At 35.1% G+C, this 27,472-nt stretch overlaps 1 protein-coding gene across 4 annotated transcripts in view; it reads right to left on the reverse strand.

The window, feature by feature from the left end:
• Actn (alpha actinin) overlaps window positions 1-27,472 on the reverse strand; it is a 339,371-nt gene that overhangs the window by 128,619 nt on the left and 183,280 nt on the right. For all 4 annotated transcript variants that reach the window (XM_090407380.1, XM_090407381.1, XM_090407379.1 and 1 more), the window contains 3 exons: window positions 15,794-15,886; window positions 6,955-7,185; window positions 845-921 (listed from right to left, as the gene is read on the reverse strand). In XM_090407380.1, coding sequence (XP_090263506.1) covers window positions 845-921; window positions 6,955-7,185; window positions 15,794-15,886 — 401 coding nt within the window. The remainder of the gene's footprint in view (window positions 1-844; window positions 922-6,954; window positions 7,186-15,793; window positions 15,887-27,472) is intronic.

The following is a 27,472-nucleotide window of genomic DNA, read 5'->3' on the forward strand; positions in this document are numbered from 1 at the left end:
TCAACATTCATTTCCCATCTGAGGCATCAATATAAACATTAATGATGTACACCACCTAGGTATCAAACCCCATCTGTTATTCCTTATTGAACCCCAAACAGCATCCTCCACAATGACAGTTCACTTCAGCTATCCCAATATGATTTTAACACGGGTGTTATGTTTGCTGCAGCACGCGAAATGTACGGCCTTTGCAGAATGCGAGATTTTTGGAAGGAGAATGAAACTGGGGAACATGTTTGTCGAAAGTGTTTCATGAGCAAATACCAGAAGTATTAAGAAACAAGAAGAGGGATAGCAGTGAATTGAAAAACAAAATGCATGATAATGCAATTAGTGTAGTTAGTGTTGCAAGTGGTATGAGTGACTGTATGAATGATGCAGTGGAAAATGAAGAGAATGACCAGACAGTAAAAGAAAAGATAGCAAACTTACATGGATTTCTTCACAGAACAAAACATGAAATTGAGTGGTTGAAGAAATGCCTGGCAGACACAGATATAAATATGGTGATTCACTGTTCACTGATACAACGAATCTTTGAGGAGAGTGACAAAATCGTGTTTTCCTGGAGCTAAGATAAAGGATTATGCTATAAGGATGCAGAGAGTTAAGGTGAAAGATGTTTATTTTGGCTGGTACAAATGATTTAGCAAATTCTGAATGGACCTTACTTTCTGGATGCACCTCGTAAAAATATGAAACAAGCTAAAAAAAATTTCAGGCTAACATGAAACATTTTAAACCAAAGATCCTTCACTTTTTTTTTAAAGAAATCAGAAAGTTAAATAAATTACTACTGTAACAGATAGAGAGAAAGGGGAGACGAAAAGCAAACACTAACCTCATCATTTCTGATAACAACCACTCCTCAAAGCCTTTTTCAGCCATTTCTAATCCTTTCCAGGCATTGGCAATATCCTAAAAGTACATAAAATCAATATATTAACCACAAAACGTAGTACTAGAAATATATATACACTGAAAAAAAGACCTTGACTATTGTAGGGTTAAATGTTTTTAGACAAACACCTTACAGATCATTTTATTAAACATTTTTGCAATATTATTTTTATACTAGGCCTGTGGAGCTCAGTGGAAGTGGTGCTTGCATCCTCTGCACTAGGCCACCCACAGATAGACTCCAGTTGCCAACTGGAGAAACTTTTTCTAAGTCTATCTTCAACTGGTTCTTGAGTTAGTCAATCTCTGGCACAGGCAAGGAGGTTTTTCTCCTGGAAACTCTAGTTTTCTGTCCCGTAAACTGAAGAAAATTGACCGTAGAACCCAATTATTTTAGACATAACTGCCAGCCTGGCTGGCCAACTGCTCTCCAGTCAAAAGGCTGTGGGCTCGAATCCCACCGTGGGTATAGATGTTTGTGATTGTCTGTGGAAATAGCAGTGGTGGTGGTCAGCGGTAGATGGCATTGTTGTAGTTGCAGACAGTTGGTGGATTGAGTGGTGGAGATAGAGTTGCAGAGCAGCCCTCGATGAGTCTGGACTCCCTGGAGGTGTCAAATAATAATAATAAATAACCTGATAGGGTTCGGTACCAAGAGATGGTAGCACTTGCTAGTCTGTCTCTTCATCAGTGGCTGCTTATGATTATAAAGAGAAAGGTGATCAGCAAACTCATGAACAGTACAAGGCTCGGGCAAGAAAGGTGACCAGCATGGCAATGAAGGCAAAATCAGATTATGAGAAGAATTTAGCCAAGCAGGCCAAAGGAAATCCCAGAGAGTTCTTTTGTTATGCGGCAAGTAAGAGTAACCATGGAAGATTAAGTGGATAAGAGGAGGGCTGCTGGGCAGATATCAAAAAGTAGTGTAGGGAGGGGCAGAATCGAGGCTACAACAGGTGACTAGTGGTGTGCCACAAAGTTCAGTGCTGGGACCATTGCTGTTTAATTTATACATAAATGATATAGGAAATAATCTGAAAGGAAATATTCAGTTGTTTGCTGATAATGCGAAATTAGGTGGAGTAATAGTTAATCAAGGTGATGTGGAGAGCTTGCAAGAAGATTTAAATAGGCTGTTAGTATGGACAAAAGTTAATGGGTGTCAGTTTAATGTCAAGAAATGTAAAGTTATGCATTTTGGAATAAATAGATTACAAGCTGTGTGTCACATTGATGGCACTGTACTTCAGGAAATAGATGAAGCTAGAGATTTAGGGGTGGTGGTAGACAGAGAGTTAAAGTTTAGAGGACATATTGCTAAGATTGCTAAAATTAGCCCATACAATTACTTGGCTAGTGAAGAACACATTAACAAGTAGAAATAAGGAAGTTATAATTCCTCTTTATAAAGCCTTGATATTTCCACATCTTAATTTCTGTGCTCAAGTCTGTCCCCTGGGTTTCTTGGGGATGAGGATGCGGTGGAGAGGATTCAGAGGTGAGTGGCCTGTGGAATGTTCCTTATGAGGATAGATTGAAGTCATGTGGATTGCAGAAGTTGGTTGATAGGAGAAACTGAGGGGATATGATAGAGACATTTAAGTTGCTTAAAGGGTTTTATAGAACAGATGCAGGAGAAATGTTTCAGCTTGTCTAGAGGGACCAGAACAAGGGGGTCATCTCTGGAAGTTGAATAATGGTGTGGTTAATAGGGATGCGAGGACTAGATTTTTTGCTTGGAGAGTTGTGAATGAGTGGAATGGGTTACCAGAGTCAGCTGTGAGTGCATTGTCTGTTAATAGGTTCAAGGAAAGGTATGGTAGATTATGTGGAAAGATTGGGTCTCCCGTGATGAGTCTTCGGACTCAGTCTCCAAAAGCTAGATAGGGTTAAAAGGCCTTTATTCCCTACAAGGGAATAAAAGGTGTAAGAAAGCTTATTTTTATACTTTTCACCAACACTAAATATTAAGTTGTTTTTTTTTCCTCATTCAGGAGAATAATAATTCATCTCTATTACTGTAATATTATGAGAGAACCAGGGATTCCCTGTATTATAAGACAAGACTGCCTCCATGGTATTTTCGTTTATAAACACAACATTATTTCATGAAGAGATTGTTCTTTGACATACATCTTCAAGAGTTATATTAGATAAAATGATACTCCAACACAATTACTATATCATTGCCAGTTCATATCAACAGTTTTCATTCAAACTGGTTTTTTGGGGGTTTTGAATTGATAACGTTCACATTTCTGTCTTCCAAAATACTGCTGACAAGATCAATCAATCTATCTATATCCTGAGAGAAAAGCACTCACAGGTTTTTATTATTTTTGGTTCAAATAACAGTTCATTTTCATTCCCCATTCTAATTAAGTAACTATACCATCTTAGATTAGCACTGCTTAAAATTTTGAATATTAATATCAGTTTCTTTTCTAAAACCTTCATTTTTTTTTTTTTTTTTAATGGTCTGCCACTAACTCATGAAATCAATTTTTGTTTTTGGCTGCCCACTTCTGGGGTCTTCGTTCACATCTTCTTGCCCACCTTTGAATCTCTCATGCCACTCAAAGACTTTTACAGAGCATCTACACCATTTGCCACTTTCACCAGCCCTGATGTTTTAGTAGCAGTTTTGTCAATTTTCACACAAAATTTGATGTTAACACAGTGCTCCAATCAATCACACATTTTTACACCAAAGTTTACATGCAGATCTCTATTGTTTTTGCAATAGCCAACTGGCAAATGGCTCTATCAGCTTGAAGTTTACGCATTCATTAGTTAAAAGATGTACAAGCACACTTACGTGACTCCAACCAAATCACCACATGGGCGACACTAAGCAGCCGTTCCGGGAATTAAATTCTCACACTTCATACACCAACACCATCTACTGCCCACCACCACCACCACTAGTATTTTTACAGACAATCACAAACATCCATGCTGCAGCATTTTGGCTGGAGAGCAGATACGTTAATTGCTCGGCCAACCAGGCAGTCATTTAGTCAAGGAAACTTGCAGACGTGTTGAATTTATTGAGAAGTATAACATCATCTGCATAAAGTAAAGAGCTAAGATTAACATTGCAAATTTGATATCAGATTTAATACCTCTTTCCTTATAATGCAATCCATACAGTTAACAGTGGAGATAATGTGCACCCTTATCACACACCTGATTTAAAACTGAATGATCATCCTGTACCTCCTTCAATTCTAACTGCTCAATATAATGTCCCATTTACACCATATAACTGTAGCATTTTGAAGAGCTTTCCTATTGGCAACTTGTTATATGCTTTTTCCAGATGAAAAAAACCTTAAATACAAATCCTTGTTATATTCCCAAGATTTCTGAACTATTTGTCTTAAAGTGAAAATCTGATTCTGACAAACTCTATAAACCCAGCTTGTTCTTCACCAAACTTCACTTCCACAACTGTTTTTAGCCAAGTACACTTTGCATAAATCTTGCCAGGAGCACTCAGTAGAAAAATACCTCTGTGATTTTCACATTCAGTTTTATTTCCCTTTTCATAGATGAGAGCTCTCATGAGTACTATGAGAGCTCTGCTCCAATCATCCAGAATTCGATCCTCTGCCCAGGCTTTCTGAATTATGCAATGCAGCCACTGTAAAACTTTTATACCTCCATATTTGAGCATTTCTGGTTGAATTTCATCTACTCCAGCTGCCTTTCCATATTTCAGGTTTTTGATTACTTTTTCTACCTCAAGTATGGATATGTATATTCCTAACTGCATTTCTGTTAAGAGTTTTCTATCTGCATGCTGACATTGCTTATTTCATTTAGCAGTCTTTCAAAATAATTATTCCAAACATCTAGAATATCTTTATCTTCAGTGTTCATGTCACCTTTATCATCTGCTTCCTTTTACAATACTTTTTCCCTCCATTTTGAAGCTTTTTTCAATAGCTTCAGAATGTCACCTTCCTGATATTTATTTTCTATGTTCTTACCAAAGTCTTCATATGACTTTTGTTTAGCTAGTTTTACATGGTACTTCCCTTTCTTACATTTTTTTCTGTATTCTCTAAGAGCACAAGCTGACTTACTTGTCAGGAACTTTCCATGTGTTTTCTTCTTTTCCTTGAGTGCCTCTTTAACTTCCTGAGTCCACTATGGAGTTCTGATATTTCTATCCTTACAACCTCAACACATGCTTCTCTGAATGCATCAATAAATGTTTTGTTCAGGGTTTGCCACTAAATCTCCAAAGTTTGGTTCTTGTTTTCAAATTCTTTAATTTGTACTTCAATGATGTTTGTGTATTTCAGTTACAGTTCACTTCTGAAAGCTGCTCAACTATTTGTATTAAAACTTTCTTACACAGTCTTCTTTTTGATATGAAATTCAATTATATTCTGATCAGAACTAGTGATCACTTCCTATTTTAAATTCCCTGTACTCTCTTGTATACTGAACCAGTGGGAAAACATCACTACCAACTGTAATATAATGAACAAGACTTTTCTTATTTCTCGCATCTTCTCTCCATAACATGTGAATTTACTAACACCATTTTCATGTTCGAACATGGTGTTAGTAATAACTAATCTATGTCCTGAAGAGAAATCCAGCAGGTATTTGCCATTATTATTAGCTTTGCTCTTTTCTCCAAAATTTCCCCAAAACATTTCTGTATGTCTGATAATCATTTCCTATGCTGCTGTTTAGATCTCCAACATGGACCAACTTTTCCTTTTTCACTGTGCCAGCTGTTGAATTTTGAATGAAAATATTTTTACTAAGAAATATCTCATTCAGAATTTAACAAGGAAAAAAAAAACTAAAAGGGGAAATGCTTGTAAATAAGTGAAGATACCAATTTTGTTTAAATTGTACTATTAATGAAATTAGCTAAATTTGGCATGAAAATCAGCAATAAAAGACCAAAACTATGAACACAGGCAGAAATATATCAAACACATCAACTGCATTCTAAATGGAGCACCTATAGAACAAGTAAAATATTTCAGTTATTTAGGCACAGTTTAGAGTGAAGATGGCAAGTTAAAACTGGAAACAAGACAACAGAATAAGTAAAGCTGGTATAGCAGGTAGCCAGCTGAATAAATTTATATGGAATAAGAGAGGAGATATTAGCCAAAACACCAAACACAAAACAGCCAAAACACCAAACTGCAGTATATAACACAGTATTCAAACCAGTTTTAAGTTATAGATCTGAGAGTTGGGTTAGGAAAAAAAAAAAAAAAGCACTTAATCAAAGACTAGAGACCACAGATATGAGGTTTCTGAGAAAAATTAAGAGAGTGAACATCAATGGCAGAATCATATTAAAAATTAAGATATTAGAAAGGAATTTGACATTGTTAGCATTCAGGAACGTATAAGCAGAGCTAACCTAAGGTGGTATAGCCACTTAAATAGAATGGATAAAGAAAGGTTAGCAAAACAGGTGTTTTGTGCCAAGATGGCAAGAAAGAGATCTAGAGGAAGACAAAGGTCAAGTGGATTGATTTGGCCGAAAGCACCTTAGAAGCACAAAATGTTAGATATGGCAATATTGGAATGACAAGTAATAGATTAATTTTGAAGGAAATTGTGGAGAGCAGATTGATGATAATGTGAATTTAATCATGTAGTGCTCTCATAGTAGCCCGAATGCCCTTGAGGGTACATATCAGAAAATTGATGAAGATAATTTTGAAAGCTGTTTTTTAAAAAAAAAATAATAATAATAATAATAAAATAGTTTTGCCAGTCAAAAACGAGCTGGTATATATGACATTGTATATTTAAAGTGTTTATCCTAGATCAAACAAGGTAAATACTTTATTAGAACAGGTATTTGGATTGGGAAATTTGCTTTCTAGTCAGAAAGAATGTCTAATCTGAATGAATATAATATCAAACAATTCAAGAGGAAATCACTACAGATATGACAGGTATGCCTATAAAGACATTGTACTTACTAACGTAAGTAATGCTAATAAGATGCACAACTTAATTTAAGAAATCACTTATTAAAAAAAAATAATAAATACTTACAGAAACCATTTTTCCTTCAGATGGTAAGTAAGCAGGTCTGTTACTAAGTCGTAGCTTGGTCTGCAATGTATTGAAATTTGTTTCTAGTTTTGCTTTCTGTTCTACACGAGGTGGTTTATGTATGCGTCTATAATTTCTGAATTCATCCAATTTCTTATGAACTCCTGCCAGAGTATTATCTGTTGTACGATTTTCAAGCCATGGAGTAGTACGCCGAATCCATTCTAAAAGCTTTGGAAAATAGTACAAATAGTCAATGATATCCAAAATATACAAAAATAAAAATTGTACTAATTACTAGACCATTATTCAGCAGATTACTCAAAATTAATTTATTGCTATTTTGTAAAAATATGCTTCTGCAACTGTTAAATTACAGAAGCATGCTGCTGAATCACAAGACTTCAGCATGCCAAGAAGAAATATTTAAACCTCTTGATTGGGAAAGGAAAGGTCTCAAGATAAATGGAAGATATTTAAGCCATTTATGTGTAGATGACATGATTATCTTTAATTTAACTGGACATGAATTACAGATTTGTGAATTACAGATCCATGAACTCCAAATTGCTAGCAAAACTGCTGGCTTAAAGATAAACCTACAAAGACCCAAGTTATGTTCAATAGCTATGTCCAACCAGAAATAATAAAAATCATAATGATGAAATTAATCAAGTAGATCATTACATATACTTAGGATAACAGATATCAATGGAACAAAATATCATGGACAAAATTAAAAGATACATGATGCTTGGATGGAAAAGCATTTGGAAAATTACATTCAATATTCAAAAGTCAACTACCATTATGCCTGAAAAGTTTTTAAACAATGTATTCTTCCTATATTGAACATATGGCTGTGAAATATAGTAAGAATACTTTTTTACTAAAATAAAGAGCCAAAAGGCTCTTTATTTTAGTAAAAGCAATTTTAGTTCAGCAATCAAATTATAAAAATAAAAATCAAAGTCCTAGCATGGACTACTTTAGAAAACATGAACACTGCCCAGGCGTCCATGTATTCACTTTCTAATTAGTCCATTTTTGATAAAGTTTCAATGGCCTGACAGCTGTTTCAAACTGGTTGGTTCTCTTCAGAGACCAGACAGAAAGAAATTTTAAGAGAGCAAAAACTCTCTTTCAATACTAAGGAATTGAAATGTTGGAGAGGTGTATTTTTCGTAAGCAAATTCTCGGTCAGTGCGTAAAGTATTTATTAAAATAAAGAGCCAAAAGGCTTCAGTTCGCAAAATTATAAAAATCAAGTGGATATTAGATCCAGCATTATTTCCCACTTGATATAATTTCCATTTGAAATATCCACTCGATTTTTATAATTTTGCATTGCTGAACTGAAGCCTTTTGGCTCTTTATTTTAGTAAATACTTTACACACCAACTGAGAGTTCACTTACGAAAAATACACCTCTCCCACATTTTAAGTTCCTTAGTATTGAAAGAGAGTTTTTGCTCTCTTAAGGTTTCTGCCTAGTCTCTGAAGAGACCCAACCAGTTCTAAACAACTGTCAGGTCAGTGAAACCTTATCAGAAATGAACTAATAAGAAAGCAAATATATGGAAAAAGAGGAAAAATGACCATAATGCCAACCTAAATCCTGGTGGATTAATGATATCATCAGATTTGCAGGTGTTACATGGGAAAGGAGAGCCATGGACGATGACCGATTATATATATCTACTCTATAATATAAAATAATCCTTTTTTTGTAATGTTTTTGTGTCACGTTTTTTGTCAAGTTATTTGAAACTTTTTGAAACTCAGGGGTTACCCTGAGTGACGAGTCTTCAAAATTCGAGTCATCAGAATTCAAGGAGAACCGGCCTACCAGTCTGGAACTCGAGGGGGGGGAGTGCCATAGGTGCCAGGGGCAGAACCTCCTTTCAAATTTTCAAAATTCGAGTCATCAGAATTCAAGGAGAACCGGCCTACCAAACTGGAACTCAGGGGGTTGGACACTGTAGGCACCAGGGGGCCTCCCTTTCAAATTTTCAAAATTCGAGTCATCAGAATTCAAGGAGAACCAGCATACCAGTCTGGAACTCAGCAGGGGGGACCCCCTTTTGAGTCATCAGAATTCAAGGAGAACCGGCCTACCAGTCCAGAACTCAGGGGGATTGGGCGTCGTAGGCACCGGTACCCCCCCCCCTTCGAGTCTTCAAAATTTGAGTCATCAGAATTCAAGGAGAACCAGCCTACCAGTCCAGAACTCGGGGGGTTGGGCGGCGTTGGCATCAGGGGGACGCCCCCCCCAGTATATATATATATATATATATATAGAAAGAGAGAATCTCTCTCTCTCTCTCTCTCTCTCTCTCTCTCTCTCTCTCTATATATATATATATATATACACACTGGGGGGGGCCTTTTTTTACTATTTTAAATATAATGTAAATATAATTTACATTATATTTAAAATAGTATGCCAAAGCAATAACAGCTTGATCAACCATTATTCTACTGGCCTGACCTCTAATGGGAGAAAAAAATCTACATCGAAGCTATAACCTACTCTTTTATAACATGGTCAGAGAACAAATTCATAATCTCTTTTAATGCAGCAATAATGGTAGTCTAATCAATAATTTAGCATAAGTGTTTGTTATATTAAGGCTAAGATCCTGGAGTACTACAATCCAAATTATAATTTATATTTTATAATGAACTCTTAGAACAAAAGATTATGTGAGTAAAATATGTTCCATCCATATTCTCGGGATTTTTAGACTATAATTATCGTTAAGATTAGGGTTATTGATCAAAATTTCACAGGTATCTTTAAATTTGTCTTCATAGCACGTTTTGGTTCGATTCAATGTAATGAACAGGTGCCTTTCCAGTCAATTCTATGTACAGTATTCAGGGCATGAGCAGAAAGGCGAGATTTACCCTGCCATAAATGAGCATGTGTACAGTAATGATTATGCAATGCCAAATGGGATTTCGCAGGTCTGCAATTTGAATGGGTAGGTAATGACATTACACAAGGGTAGGGTGACCAACTTTCGAACATGAAAATAAGGGAGATTGGGTCACAAGGATAAGGGAGATTTGGCAGCTTGAACAAGTACAGTACCAATGTTGGAAAAAAAATTAAGGTATACTTCAAACAACTCACTTCTTTTCTGGATCCTCATCATTAAATTGTTTTCTCAAGATTTTTAGACAGTCGTTGACACTTTCAAATTAACTCTTAATAGGTAACCAGTTCTTTATTAACCTATCTATAGCTGATGTCAAAGCAAGCCACTGAGTAGGAACATGAAGAATTTCAGACCATTCTGCTTCAAGAAAATCAAAGAATGATTTTAATTCTTCTCTTCTTTTTGCAGATACTGCAAAGTATCCATAAATTTTTAAAACTATCATTTCAATATTAATATCCAATCCATCAGAGTCATGTTTGGTTGCATTGTGCAAAATATGATTGCAGCAGTTTGCTTTAACCATGTTTTCATTGTCTTCTGTGAGCAGTTTCATTACAGAATTATGTTTCCTGTAATTCACGTGTGCATTATCTGCACAGTATGAAGTAACATTTTTTTACATATAAATTGTGCTCATCAAGGGAAGACTATCATGCTATGAATGGAGTTAGCTGTCTCATCAGCTTGCTCAATGAAGTCCAGGAGCCTGTTTTTTATGCCACTTAGAGGGTCAAAATATCTCAACTAGAAGAAACATCTTTCTATGGTTTGAGGCATCAGTTGCGATTGAAAAAAAGTTGCTGGTTTCTGAAGGATCTTTTAAAACATCGATAAAGTCCTGCACACTTCTTACAGCCAGAACATTTTCCACAATTGTTTCTGCCTTTGTTCGACCACATGAAATCTTCTTGGCCAAATTCGAGTCATAGAAAATGTCCCTTGATAGCTTATTTGCACAGCCCATGCTTCTGTAACTGATGTTGTGTTTTACAGTGTGAAAAACTAACGCTAGCTCATCTGCAGTGTTGTTGTTTAAGTTCTTACTTGTGTTATTACAGAAAAAGAGATTCAAATTCGAAGAAGTCTTCACATCTTTTTCTCTCCATTTATGTCCTTCAGTGCTTGCAGTCATTATTACCCCCAGGTGTGATACTGAAGTCACATTTACATAATATACAATTAGCTTTGCGAACATTGGATGGCATGAGTTTTAGCCACGAGTACTGTTTTTTCCATTTCTTCAGATAAACACACAAACATTTATATTTATATTTTGGTGGCATTTTTACATTATTACTTTCCATTTCACTGTCACTATCCATCACGAAAATATACTATGGCACTTGATGTTCAAGGATACTGAAAATACTTTGAGAATGAATGCAGACACAACGGCTGGTAAGAATGCAAGATAGAAAACATACAAAGAAAATCCAGAATCGAAAATTGCTACCAATGATTTGATTATTCCAAATGGGTATCGATTATTAAAATTCCATCAAAGGTTACAAGATCAATGCAATGATATGCCATCTTTGCAGGAACACCCATGTATCTTCATTGGCCAGAACAAAATTGTATCGATTAGAATTTTCCAAACTATCGATATTAGTGGCAAACTGTATTTGGCAGTTATAATATAAATTGAAAAATTAATGACAATGATTGATTATGAAAAATACAGGAGCCAGGATGATCCAAAAAAATTAGCTAAAATACGGGAGTTCCCGGGAAATACGGGAAAGTTGGTCACCCTACACAAGGGTAACTATGGGTATAAATGTTGAAATATATGTACACGAATGCAAGAGTTATCAGGAATAAGGGTGAGGAGTTTTTAGCATTGGTAAATTCGACTTTGTAAGCTCAAAATTAAACCAGGAATATAATTTCTTAGCATCTTTAATTTATAGTAAAACCAAGTGGAAAAACTTTCAACATCTATCTCTAATCCAGAGTATTTTAGTAATAAGGTGTGACACCTTTTGGCTACTTGTATATGGAAATATTACTTCTGCATCACTTCAACCTTAGTATCAGTTCTATGTCTGGCTCCCTTTGTTTGATAATGGCTCTGTTTGATAAATTTTTTGCCTCAATAAAGGTTGAAACCAGTCTGGGTAGGTACCCTTCCTATCATGCATAGCATTATACATGTCCATAAGGATATGTGCTTTGCATTATGGGATACTAAGGCAAGTGATATGAAGTCATTAGTCTCTATATACAAGTTACCCAGTCATGAAGTTACTTCATATGCAAACTTTGTTTGCTTACACTTGGTTAAGGATTAAACCTAGAATATAATTTCTTGGCATCTTTAATGTATAGTATAACCAAGTGGAAAAAACTTTCAACTCCTGACTAACTGATATGTATCAATCATATCTTCCCCTCCTTCTCCTATTCATGAGGCTTTGCAATTTACATTCTTTCAATGTCTTCATACTTCACATTCCAAAGACTACTGACCACCTTTTGTAAATCTTTTCTGGACCCTTTCTAAATATCCTCAGCATATATTGCCTGATCAAGGCTACCAAAACTCAGGTGATCTCTCACCAACTGGAGGGAAGTGCAAACTCCACTGGAATGATTAGATCTAAATCTCTCAATCCTTGTGTGCTCTCCTTTATATACTGCCTGAGATAGCCATCTCTCAAGTATTTGAGAAATTCATTTTTCATATTCGCAAATGCTATCTCTTCATTCCAATCTATACTGCCATAATTAAAATCATCCATAATAATAATAATCTTTCCCATGTTCACTGACCACAATTTACTTATACATTTCTTTATTACCTCCCTCAACATTCCCTGGACTATAGTAATATTCAACTAAATATCTCTTCTGTCAACCTCCACCTCACACCATAATGACTCAAAACTATTGCCACTATTTACATCTTGCATCTACACTTTGTGTGGACATAATTTGCCTGCTATCATCAGCAGCACCCCCCTCCCCTTCTTGTCATTTTTATCTTCACGGAAAACATCATACCTTCCATTTAAATTCTCATCATGACATCATCCTAATTCAACCATGTTTCATTTATTCCAGCAATTTTTGGGTGAGTAACTCAGTGGCTTCCATTCCATGATTCACTTGCTTCTGCAATTACAGTTCCTGCTCTTTCATTCCACCAGCCAGTTTTGCATTTACCGATACCTTTCTCACTGATCATATTGGTTATGGGAATTCTGGGTCTGGAAAGCCATCACATTTATCTAAAACATGTGATGAAACTATGAAATTATTGATTTAATGGCTAAAAAAACTTAAGGAGGGAGAATTGGCAGGATAATTAGATCAGAGAAACAAGTGAGCTATTGGTGGTTGGTTGTTGGAACAAGTTGAAGCATGCAAAAATGGATATCAGGAGATTATTGAGGAGAGTGAATGATAACAGTGTGATTGGAAGGATAGTCAGTGTGTTACCAAGGTATAATAATGATGACTTGAGAGAAGGATGGAAATGTAGAAAAGTGATGTGTTACATTTGAATGGATTTTTGTGTGAGTCAGAGAAAGAGCCCATTTAGAAAGCTACTAAACCTAAAAATTCACTCAAGGGGTAGGGGGTGTAATAAGTTACAGCCTAGGGCCTTGACAACCTTAAACCTGGCTCTTCTATTTTTGAAGATTTAAAAGAAGCTGGGGATTTTAGTTTTTTTTTTTTGATTCTATACTCTATCTGTTACATCTGTTACACATTGATCAATTAACTGTTATTGTAAGATATGCCTGATGGTCATACTGTTCAATGATTTTTAACATTAACTCCAACAGAAAACTATTCTATTCCAACAGAAATGTAAGGGAACACAACAAAAAATTTAAATAAAAAAAAATATATGCTGAATATTTAAATTAGGTTGGCTATGCTGTGATTGACTGCTGTAAAGAAGCTGTAAATGTTTTTATGATCTTGCAACAAATCTATACATTTTTCTAAGCTTTGACAAAACAATCTATTTTAAAATCATGTTTGGGAGCCAAATTTGAAATTCAAAAAACATCTTTCTGGCAGTAGATAGAAAGCATATGTTAAAGCTACACGTGCAATTATGAATAATTGTTATTCCATTATTGATGCTTTAATTAAATTTCAGGATGATGAATATGACAATGGCAAAATCAAAAGAAAAGCTTCTATTTTCCACAAAAAATGGGAAGATCTTGAATTTATGTTTATGCTTATATCATGGAATTATATAAGCATAAACATAAATTCAAGATCTTCCCATTTTTTGTGGGAAATAGAAGCTTCTCTTGATTTGGAACAGGTTTTCACAAAACCAGCAAAATATTACACAACACTCAAACATCATTAAGTACTTGTTCAAAACTGCATGCATATTTATCAGATTTCATAAAAGAAACTGGAAACAGTTCTGATCAAAATGAACAAAATTCAAATGAAAATTACCAACTGACACAGATTTTAAGAGTGCAAAGGGAAGAAGATTTCAAAAAACTATAGCTTAATGAAAGAAATATATACTAGATATTGATGTTTCTGCAAGAAATAAATTTAGGATAAATTTTTCTGCACCTATTATGGATTCTTCAGAAAGTCAATTACAAAGAACAAGCTGAAGTTTATACGAATAGTCTCAATTTTTTATTTTTTTTCTGTTAAATTTTGACTAGACAAAGAAAGTAAAAATGTTAGTAAAAAATTATCCTTATGACATAGATGATAACTTATATGAGGATATAAAACATTTTCATCTATATATGAAGCAAAATTATTCTCAAACAAGTGAATATAATTAACAAAATTTATACAATACAATAATTCAAGACAAAATACAATCAGTTTTTCCAAATGCTGAAACTATACTTTTCTTACCTTGATGATAACTAATTGCTCTTAAGAAAGATCATTTAGCAGGCTTAAGAGATTAAAAAAAAAATGGTTGAGATACAACGATTCTTCAAAATAAACTCTCTTTCTTGAAAACCTTATACATGGAAAGTGACAAGCTTAAAAGCTTATCATTTGAAAATATCGTTTTGGATTTTGCAATAATGAATTCATGAAAACAAATATTGTAAATAATTTGAATCAATTTTCTTGTTATTTATATATATATATATATATATATATATATATTTTTTTTTTTTTTTTTTTTAACAAATGAATGAAAATAATGTCTTTTCTTTTATTATGTTATTGGTTTAGTTGATATTATCTATTATAGTTGATACTGCTATTATTTTGGTTTAGTTGATATTGCTATTATTACTTATGTCAAAAATATGTTTATATACAATTAATAAAAACATATATGTATTGCACTATGTATATAGCATTTTATATGCACCTTTTGATGAGCATGAAAGCTATTAAACCTAAAAATTTACTCAAGGGGTGGTGGGACAGGGGGTTCTAATAAGTTATAGCCTAAGGCCTTGATAGACTTAAATCTGGCCCAGGGTATAGTAGAAAGTTTATTATAACAAACTAGTCACCTCTCATTACAGTAAACACTGTTATAACAAATTTGCTAACTGTATCAGATGATAGAACAATTCCAAAAGGATGAAATGCTTTTCTACATAAAATTTACTATAGCAAACTATTCCAGTGCTCCCTATAAGTTTGCTAGTCAACTATACTTCCTTTGTCCCAACAAGTTTGTTATAGTAAGATCTAATTGTTATAGGCAAGTTAAGGATTTCATAATATAAGTTAACAGTAGTTAGCTCATATCACGGAAGGAAAGTACATCGATACTATACTGATGTACTTTTCTTTCCAGACTAAAGCTATTATTGATTCAGTGGAAAGAAAACATTATATACATGAATTACCCAATATATTTACTATATGTTAATACTTAAATAAATTTAATGTTCAAAATCAAATAAGAAACTTACATCACTTGCAAGTCGTTCATATTCTTCCATCAGCCTTTCATTTTCTTGATTTACTTTTAGCACCTTACAAATACGATTTGCTGCTGTCTCAGCCTATAAATCAAAATTTTATTTAAGGAATTACAAATACACAGATCATAAAAAATGCTGAACAGATATAAATTTTTAAAGGCTTTTAAACAGACTTCGATAGCATAGGTGAAAAAAAAATACTTATTGAGAAATTTAAATACAGTTATACAAGGAAACAGATCAAAATAATGTTATTCATATTAAAGAGACTGGTATGATCAATATAATTAAAAGTGTTTATTCTACAAGTTTCTTATACTCTATCTGGTGTACTTCATCAATAACTATGTTCCTGATAACTAATTGATAAATAACCATGTTCCTGAAAACCTACACAAGTAGAAAGATTGTTAATATTATAATGAGATTATATATATATATAAATGCCTCATTGTTTAGGATAAGACCTGTTTTTATTATATTAAGTATAACATGCCATTTCCAAGGGTTCTTTAAACAATAGCTATTAAATTCCATATGTGACATTCTTGTTAGTTCCCACATTACTAGTTGTTTTTCAATTGTAGTGTATAGGCCCATTGATTTATGTGATCTTCCTTTCTTTCTTAACGTTCTCAATATTTTCTTCTATATCAACTATTGTTGTTCTTGATGTACTGCCAGTCAGCTGGCATTATTATGTCTTTAAATTCCATGTGTTCTTCTGGCTGGTTGGCGATGAAAAAAAAATGTTTTTTTTTTTTTTTTTTTTGGGGGGGGGTGAGGGGAACTTGCATCCTTCACATGAAACTGCTAACACACTTTTGGTGAAACGTCCTAATAAAGGACTATGCACTAGACAGGATTTGAACCCAGATCTTTCCAACCAATGTACACTGCTTGGAAAGAAGTCAATGGACACCATAGTGTGAGGAATAAACAGCCATAGCACCCACCTTAATAAGATGTAGGACTTCCTTTCACCATGATGGCTGCAGTAATCCTACGGGGTACACTTTCCACAAGCATATGATAGTGGTCAATGGGAATTTTGAACCATTCTACCTATAGGCATGCAATGAGGTCCTGGACTACTGTGGGATAGATGTCCCTTGACCTTGCCTGACACTCTAGTTCATCCCACAGATATGATCAATGGGATTGAGATCAGGGCTCTGTGGAGGCCAGTCAAGTGTGGTGATGCTCATGTCCACAAACCACACGGTTAGAGCAGCAAACTTATGATAAGGTGCATTGTCTTGCTGAAACAGACAATGGACAATTCCACAGAAACATCACAAAAGCATAGCAATGTCCAGGATGTTCAGATATCTCTCAAAGTTCAATGTTCGTGACACAACAAAAAGAGGTCCAAGGCTAAACCAGGAAAAACAGGACTATACCATCAATCACACCATCACCTCCGTATTTCATAGTTGATGTTACACACTCTGATAAGGCGTTTGATGGGTATCTGCACACCCATCCATCTGCTCAGTGTGTGTGTGTGAGGGGGGGGAGTTAGCACGAATTGTTGCTCCATAACACAGCTTTCCAAGATTCCACATCCTACTCTACATGTTCTTTGCACCACTGAAGACGATGCTCAGGTAATGTGGGGCTTGTATATTGCAGTCTTACCATGGAAACCCATGTTGTGAGCCTTAGTTCTGAATGTTTTTATGCAGGCTTGTGTTTCAGTCAATGGCCAGAACTCTGCATTCAACATCTCAGTTGACAAATGGCCGTTTTTACATATTATTCTTTGTGCCACCCTGCAGTCACATTCAGTGCGTGTGGTCAGTTGTCCACTGCAAATAGCACCTGCAGTTGACTCCCTACACTTCCATCTCAGTATGATATCACTGATATCATTGTTGACCTGGAATGACCAAATAGGATGGCATGTTGATTTTATGACACCATGTAAATGAGCAAGGTAATGAGTAAATGAGAGAGCAGTACAGAATGTGGATATTGGCCAGTGTTGATTTCACCCCCCCCCTTATGTATCTAGAATGTTAATAAGTTTTGCTTAAAACTGAGACTAGTACATCAAGGAATGGAAGTGTCCTGTTTTCTTCATTGTTCACTGTAAAACACATTTTAAAGGTTTAAACTCTTCAAGAAAGCTGTTGATTTTCTTTTGAGCCTAGCCAGATGACCAAAATATAAACATAGCTGTATTTTTGGCTTAGTATGGAATTTTCCAATTATCTTTTCAGCAGATTCTATATAAATATTAACCAGGTGTGTTGGTGAAATGAACAAACCCATTCCTAGACATTTTTGCTAATAGCACTTACTTTCAAACTGAAAATGGTATTAAGCGACAATGAAAAGAATGATGGTGACTAGGAATTCTTAACCAAGCTTCTAACACCTCTCTTCTCTGTAAAACAACCTCTCAATCAAAAACAAAACATTTCATTGATGGGATGAAGGATAATGTTTTGAGTCCTACAGATATATTTAGTGAGTTCAGGCATAATAAGCCTATTTACCAGTGTGTTCACCCTGTCAATGAAATGTTTTGAGTTTGATGTGAGAGGTTGTTTTACAGACAGGAGGCATTAGAAGTTTGGTTAAGTATTTAGCAAGGATATATCTTGAAGAATATCTGACATCTACAACTGGTCATAATGAGAAAATCTAAAATTATAGTAGAACTGCTCTTGTCAACTTTCAGTACCAAAATATCATCACTATTGCAGATGTAGATGAGTATCCGAGCTTCTGTTTGGTGATATTTCTATCTGGTGGCTTGGAACTGATTAAAATTGCTGTCATCCTTATATGTATATGATGTAAGCTGTGTTTCTAGGAATTTTATGCAGACCTTTTTCTATATTCACCTATCTACTGTACATCTACTTCTATCCACTTGAGGTATGTTAGGAGTTAGTTATAGCTAGAGATAGTTATCCATGGGACATGGATAACTATAATAACACAAACTCAAATAAACAATATCATCTTCCTTATTTATGATACTCCTGGTATTTGTAAGCAAGCATAACAATTCATTTTTTGGTCTATAACCATTGCAACTCATGCTATCCCCCCCACCATCTGACTTCTCTTCCCCTGCTCTTGTCTGCTTGCCTTCTTCCCCCCCCCCCCCACCCAACTCAACCTCTCCATGTATTCCAGGCCATTCAATTCGCATGTTAACCATCCACATGCATGCATTCATTACTACTTTCAGAATCCAGTCTCCTTACACCACGTCTCCCTAACCTCCTTGGCCCACTGCATTTCTCTGTCCAACTTTTTGTTCTTTCTCATATTCTCCTCTCCATTCACAACCACACTGATTTCGCCTAGTAATCCACTCTCCTGCTCAATCTCATCATCTCTGACTTCCACTTATACCTTGTTTGCATCACTGATTACACTTCCTTCCAGCAACAACCTTTCCAAATGACTCATCAAAAACCATTCAGAAGTCCAGCACCCTTATACAGTTCCATTCATTTCTCAAATCCATCCCATGCATTAACAAACTGCACTCCTTTCTCTTCACACATTTCTTCTAATATTCCATTCAAGATCTTTGCTCTCTGCCACAACTCATCATTGTCGTACCTTGGCAATGCCCAAACCACCCTTCCTACTACACTGCTGTCTTTCATTATCCCCAATAATCTGATATCCATCCTCACATTCTCCCTATGCCTAACCAAATCATTTGTTCTAACCACAACCATTAACTCCCTTGCATGCTTACTTCTCATATCCAGGGCCTCAATCATCCTGTTCATTCTTCCTCCTGGAAAACATACCTTGTACTCCCTCTTCCCCACCACTCTTTTTATAATAGAATCTCCATATAGTGTTATTCTTGAGTCATTCACTACTTCTTTCACTTCAATATTTTATTGTTTTGCACACTACGGTTCATATCCATCATATTCATTCTGTACATACCTCATCTCATTCCTCATCTTAATCATTTCATTCTTCAATTCTTGCATTCCAGTAATTGTTTCCACCATTGCTTCATCAATCACACTTTCTTCCATTTGCACAGTCGCCAGCTCTTGCTTAATCAGTCAGGCACACCTCTGCTTCCATAATTACACCCAGTTTTTCCCTTTTTTTAATCATTTCTGTATTCACAATCACATTCTCTATATTTATATTCTCACACTCACTCTTCTGGCTATCATTCTTAGTCTTACATCCATCACTGCCTTTCACCTTTCATCTGGTATTCTTTACTTCCAGTTCCCAACTTGCATTTAAATCACAACAATCCATTAACGTATACTTTCTACAGACACTCTCTCACTATTCTTGTGTTCAACAAGGACATCTGCCACATATGCTCATGCATAATATTACACTCTTGACAACGAATCATCTTATTAAAATCCACTCAACACACACACACTCTCTCTATTTTCAAACCATGCATCTGGCTGATCTGATTCTCGTTGCCATTTTTTCCTCCGATAACAGTTATAATGAAAAAGTGCTTCAAGCTGAATAACTCCCAAAGGCAAACACACCACATTCAATCCAACCAAACCAGACTAAAACTACACTAAAGTTATAATATATCACCAATAATTAATATCTAAACTTATTTTTTTCTCAGACCGTATGTTTCAAGAGACTAACCTACTTGTCCTCTACTGATGATAAGTTTTTAAAAATTATTTTTTATTATTTAATTAATTTAAAAAAAATGTTTAGATACTTTTACACACAACAGTTATTGCTTTGCTTTCATATCGAGGCAGCAAACTAACTCACACCCTTTACTTTAACTCTTCATTTTTGCTTCTTTCAACAATTCTTTTATATCCTCCCTCAATGCATATTTCTCACCTTTTTCAAATCGTTTGTGCCTGTCAAAACAGTGAACTCTCTCACTTCTCCCTTTTGCAAACTTAATAACTTCACTAACACCCTTGATCTTTGCACCTAGGAAACATGTTTTCATCAATTTCTCATTTAGTACCCTCTTATCGAATCTCCATACAATACTTTCTTCTTATTCCCAGCTCCTCGCACTTTCATACTTTTACTATTCACTTTTTCTTTCATTCTCCTTCTAACTGAACCACATGCCAATCAGTTCTCCAGTCGCTTAAGCTCATATTTTATCCTATGAAGAACTCCACATTAGAATGGAAAGAATATTAAGAATATTAGGAAAAAATATTTTTCTTTTAAAAGTTAATGAATAGAATTAAAATAAGAATGTCTTTGTAAAGAGAAATCTGAATAATTATAATAATCATTTTATGGTTTAATGGAATGAAGACAACATCCAAAAGGCATCCTTTCCCCACACTCCATAAAATGAAAAATACCACCTACCAAAATTCTGTATAACCCTTTCAGAAGTTTGTAAGTCTCAATCATATCACCCCCTCTTTCTCCTGTCTGCTAGTGTTGGTGTCTTATAACTTCTCAGTCTGTCTTCATAAACAGTATTCCACAATCCTGATATCATTTTTGACACTCCTTTATATGGAATAAGAGAAAAATTAGTCAAAACACTAAATTAGCTGTATGCAAGACAGTGTTCAAACCAATTTTAACTTATGGATCTGAGAGCTGGGTTAGAAATAAAAAACTTGACTAAAGACTAGAGACCACAGATATGAGAGCCTAGGAAAAAAGCCTGAGAAAGCTAAGGGGTGTGAACAGTTAGCATCATAGCAATATCATATTAAAAACAAGGATATTAAGAAAGAACTTGATCGTTAGCATCCAGGAATGTGTTAGCAAAAACCAATCTCAGGTGGTATGGTCACTTAAAGAGAATGCGAGGGGAAAGATTAGCAAAACAAGTGTTCTTTGCCAGGTTGGAAGCCAAAAGACCCAGAGGAAGACCAAGATATAGGTGAATTGATAGAGTAAAAAAATACCTTAGAAGACAGAAACATAAGATCTGATAATGTTGAAAATGCTGAAAGACAATAAAACAGAAAACAGATTGATTTGGAGGAAAATTGTTGATAGGAAGTTAATAATGATGCAAGTTTTTCATGTAGTATTCATGCGTTCTTTAAAACAGGTGCATTAATCGAAAATGCACTAATCGAATATGATAACCTATGAGAAAATGTATAATTCATTCCTGATATTTCTTTTTTGACCCTTAATTTTTTTTATAAAAGAATTAGGGCCTAGTTAAAGGAAAACCATGAAGCTGAAAGACAATAAAACATATTCAGAATATAAATTTATTATTCTGCTTCTTAACAAAGAATTGAGCTAACTTAGTTTGGCCAGCATTCTGTTTCTTTTTTTTCATACAACTGACAGTATGGCCCTATTGCCTCTGCAAACTTTACTGGTTCTCTCTTCACCAGGGTCAGTCTCTAAGCATTGCTGCTTAAAAACGTTGATTGTACGAAAACTATTTTCAAATTGTTTCTGTGAAACCTCTTTGGGCTTGTCAATGATTCAATTTTCTTCATATTCTTCAGGATCTTCCCACTGTGCATCTAAATTTAGTAGGTCAGAATCACTCAACTTCTCAGAATGAGATTTAATTAACTTAGATTCATTTGCACAATGTGGAAGAATGTGCTTCCAAATGGCTCGCAGATTGCTAGCAGTAATTTTATTCGACTTTGCAACTTTATAACCAGGCTGAGATTTCTCTGATTTGGCTAGAAAAGTCTTGGAAGACATTTGCTTCTAAAAAAAGCCGGTTTTTTCATCGACATTAAATATTTGTTGATCACAATAGTCCCCTTCTTACACAAGTTTCTTCAAAATCTTTGGATATCTCCTTATCTGCACTTGCAGCTTCGCCTGTGATTAGAACATTATGTAGGCTATTTCTCTTTTTGAAATGCTCAAATCACCCAGCACTAACATGGAATTCCTCTTCTTTTGCATCACTGATAGCCCTTCCTTTCCAGGTTACAAAGAGACAATGCTTTTGATTTAATAAGGCCAGTGTATGGCAGGATCCGTTTTTGGTTACACCCAGGAATAAATATTAATAAATGTTAAGCCATGTAAAAAGAAGTCTCTCTAATTCAATCATTATAACACTTTGATTTTCAGTGCATGCATGATGAACTTCAAGCAGCCTTACCTTTCTCTTTGTATTCAGCAGTTGATTTACCCATTTTTGTGTTCTTGTCCTATCTTTGCTCTGGACTCATCTGGTTAATTTTTCTTTATTTCAAGTTTTTCTTCCAATCAGATTACTTGTCGAATAATTTTCACACTTCTGTTTTTTGCTCACTAATTCTTTTACTCATAATTAAAGGTTAGGAAAATAATTTAAAATAAAAAAGTACGGAAAAGCACGAGATATGATCAGCAAAATGCTATGTAAAGCAGGCGACATAAATTTTGGGGGTAAATTTGGAACATAGCATACATGGAAATGGTGTAGTATGCCATTAAAAAATAACTCTGTAAAATGTTTCAAATCGGTAACTAAATTATTTCATCCTGGTGAGTGATTTTTTAAAAATAGTTAGCCATAAAAAATGTATAGATCGAAAATTTTTAAAAATCTGTAACATTTATTTTTAAGATGTATATAGGTACACTAATCGAATTTTAGAGGCGCACTAATCAAATTTGGGTATCGAAGAAAAATGACGCACTAATCAGGGGCACATTAATCGAGGGATTGCTGTACTATCATAATATCCTGCACACCCCTTGAGGGTACATGTCAGGAATTTGATGATGATGATGATGAAATTAAGATAAAAAAATGAAATGAGAGAACGAAAAAATATATAAAGATATAAGTGAAAACACACATGCCAACTTTATGTATGGATGGCGAATTCCATGTTACACAAGTGTTTGGTCATGGTGGCGATTACTCACTGATGACTGACTGCTGTGATAAATTTGATATGAAAATCAGCAATAGAAAGATAAACTGTGAAAATAGGCTGAGAAATAGGAATAAACATTAACTTCTTTCCCAAACAGGCATTTTAGTAATTTGGAACAATTGTTAGTGAAGATGGTCAATTGAAATTTTAACATATGGACTGATCAGAGAGCTAGATTAAAAATAAAATAGCTGATCAAAGCTGAGACCACATATGACAATTCTGACAAAAACTAGGGGAATGAATATTAGAAAAATTAGAGTAATTAGGGGAATGCCATCAATGGCAAAAACCATACTAAAAATTTCAGAAAAGAACTTAACATAGTATTCATGAATTTGTATGCAGAGTTAATCTAAGATGGCATGATCACTTAAAAAACATGGAAATGAAAGATTATCAAAACAAGTCCGAAGCAAAAATGACTGAAACAAAAGGAAGTCCTACAGGAATACCAACATATAGGTTGATTGATGTAGCTAGAAGTGATTCAGAGATAAAAATGTAAGAGCTGATCATGAAATCTTAATTGCGCTGGACAATCATGGAATCTGATATATCCTTTGAGGATACACATCAAAAAAATGATGAAAAGCTCCCTTTTGCACAGCAGCTAGAATATTGGTTCTATTCATGATGATAATCATTCTATAACCACTTGTTTTGATAATCTCACATATCTTATTCTGTTTCAGTCACCCTACAATCTAAGGAAATACGATCACTGGTTACATATTATTGAATATCAATGTGTTGGGCGTTAGTATCATCCATAGTAGTGGCTGCCATACACATGTTGCTCAGATAAGTCATTATATTTTAGTAAATATTAGTGATGCTGTTATATATAACTGGTGGTATTTTGTTTATTTTTGACTGTGTTGTTAAGTGCTGTTGTTTAGTCAATTATCATTATGCAATATACTTTTAAAAATGTTTCTCGTCATGGCACCAATATATATACAAGAGAAATGGCAACCAAGACATTGATGTTGACTGATATCAGTGTGGGATTTAGTGTGATGTAACATGTGTTTAATGTATTCATTGCCAAGAGTGAATTGTTTGTGGTATGAGAGCAAGAATGGAGAAATATTTGCTGGAAATGTTTTGTAAGCGAGTATAAGAAATGTGAGTCATGTCGGGAGCAAAAGAATAAAGTGGCTGATATTATGGATATAAGGCAGGATTGTCAAAATGTTGTGTAGAATGTAGCAGAAGCAGCGAATGATAGTGTACGAAATACGAATGAGAGTTTGAAGGACGTGGTTAAAAGTAATACTGTGGATGATGAGATGCTAGTGCTGAAAGATATGCACGCTTATGCGGATCCCTTCACAGGACAAAACATGAGTTCGAGCGGCTGAAGAAACGATTGGCGTGTGGTACAGAAAGACAGAGAATGAAAGAAAGAGTGAATGTGAAAGCATAAAAGTGCAAGATGGGAAAAAAGAAATAGTATTGTATGGGAATTTGATGATAAGAGGTATACTTATATGAGATGAGAGATATGAGAAAACAACAAAAGCATGTATTCCAGGTGTGAAAGGATGTTAGTGAAGCTTTAATTTTGCAGAAGAAAGAAGCAAACAAATTAATTGTTTTGGCAGGAACAAATGATTTGCAAGGTGAGAAATATGCAATGAGAGAAAATATGAAAGAGTTGCTAAAAGAACCAAAAATGAAGATTGTGTCTGCTGCCTTAGTATGATAATATACATAGGAGGAATGGTGTGCAGTTTATAGATGAGTAGAATGAATCTAATGGACATAAGGATCTGTATATGACTGACAGGCTGCACTTAAATGGTTTTGGAGCTTGGAGAAAGTATTATTCAGTGAGAGGTTGGACCAGGGGAAACTAAAGATATTAGGGGGAAGCAATCAAGCATAGCCACCCTGAGACAGATAAGTATGAGTGCAGGAATGATTATGAAGAGCTGGGTGCATTTTCCAAGGTTTTGAAACTGAATGGGCAGGTAATGATATTATGTAAAGGTAACTGTGGGCCCAAGGGATGTTGAAATGCATGTACATGAATGCCCGAAGTATCAGTAATAAAGGAGAGGAGTTTTTAGCATTGGTCAGCTCAACTTGGTTAAAAATTATTGGCATCAGCAAGACCAGGTTGTCAGAGAATGATGTAGTTACAGGGATAGAATGTAATGGATATTGTGTTTTCAGAGAAGACAGAAGAAATTGGGCAGGAGGAGTGGTATTATTAATGATAGCTGAAGAACTTTAACCAACAAAAATAGAATTTAAGGAAGATTGTAGATCTAATGGAAATGGTTCATTTGAGACTGTCTGGCATCAGATAGAGACCAATAGGACAAAATATACTGTTGGTTGCTACTATAGACCTGGGGATCAAGAAGAAAATGTGGACGACATGCATCAGCAGATTAGCACAATGAGTGCAGGCCAAGCAATTCTCATTGAATAAGGATTAAATGGATAACTAGCAATATAAAGAAAGAGATGCAAAATAAAAAAGCACTGTGGAAGGAATATAAACAACAAGGCGATCAGCATGTCCATGAGTAGTATAAAGCAAGAAGAGTAACTAGTATGGCAAGGAAGGCTAATTCAGATTCTGAGAGAAAATTAGCTAAGTAGGCCAAAGAGATGTTTTTTTTTTGCTATGTAGCAAGTAAGAGAAAGAATGATTATGGAAAGATAACTTTACTCAGTGCTGATGGCACTGAACACAGAAGCAGAAGAAATAGTTCAGTTACTAAGTGATCACTTTGCAAGGGTATATCATCCAGGTGGTAACTTGACGGTTACTAAGGTGACAGACTGATGTGAGCATTGAGGTAGATGAATTGGAGATACTCAGTATATTGAAATTGAAATAGAGCAGTGGGCCTGGACAGTATGCCTGCTCATGTGCTACAAGAATGTGCAAGTCAACTGGGAGTGCCTCTGACAAAGTTATTTAATCTAAGTCCCAGCTTTTGCAAGGTTCTATGGGAGTGGAAAGAGCAGGTAAGATAGTTTCATTACATAAAGGTGGCTCCAAGACAGAAGAGCAAATTACAGACCAATTATTATCTCTGGAGTGGTGGTTAACGTATCAGAACAGTTAGTTAAAAGTAAAATTCAGGATTGGGAGAATAGAAATATGATCCTTTATAGGAGACAGCATGGCTTTGTAAAAGGTAGGTCCTGTCTCAGTAATTTATTCACATTTTATAATAAGGCGACAGCAGAATTGGATAAAGGAGATGGCTACACCATGATACTGCTGGACTTTGCAAAAGCATTTGACAGAATACTGCATGGAAAACTATTACACAAGTTGGAGCAAATGGGAATGGATATGAGACTGGTGTGTGGACAGAGGTGTAGCTGATAGAACAGACATCAGGCAACAGTTGTTAATTCAATGTTGTAAAATGTAAAGTAATGCACTTGGGGATGAAAAGATTACACACTTTTTATCATACTGATGGTACCAGTTTACAGGAAATTGACGAGGCTAGGGAACTGGGGTTGATGGTGGATAGAGATTTGAAATTCAGAGGACATATTGCAGGAGTTGGCAAAATAGCTCAGAGGATTACTTGGATGCTGAAGAGCACATTGAAAAGTAAAGATATGCAGGTTATTATCCCTCTCTTTCTAAGACTATGATTCAGCCACATGTTGACTACTGTACAGATTTGGTCATCTGTGTTTATTGGGGATCAGGAGGAGGTGGAGAAGATTCAGAGATGAATGACCAAGCTGGTGAGAGGTCTAGGCAATGTTCTCTATGAGGATAGATTGAGAGTGTCTGGGTTACAGAGTTTAGCTGACAGGCAAAGAAGAGGGGATATGATAGAAA

The sequence above is a fragment of the Typopeltis vanoorti genome, chromosome 17 (assembly GCF_054136105.1).
Source record: "Typopeltis vanoorti isolate ZY-2024b chromosome 17, IOZ_Tvanoo_1.0, whole genome shotgun sequence".
In the NCBI taxonomy this organism is placed as follows: domain Eukaryota; kingdom Metazoa; phylum Arthropoda; class Arachnida; order Uropygi; family Thelyphonidae; genus Typopeltis; species Typopeltis vanoorti.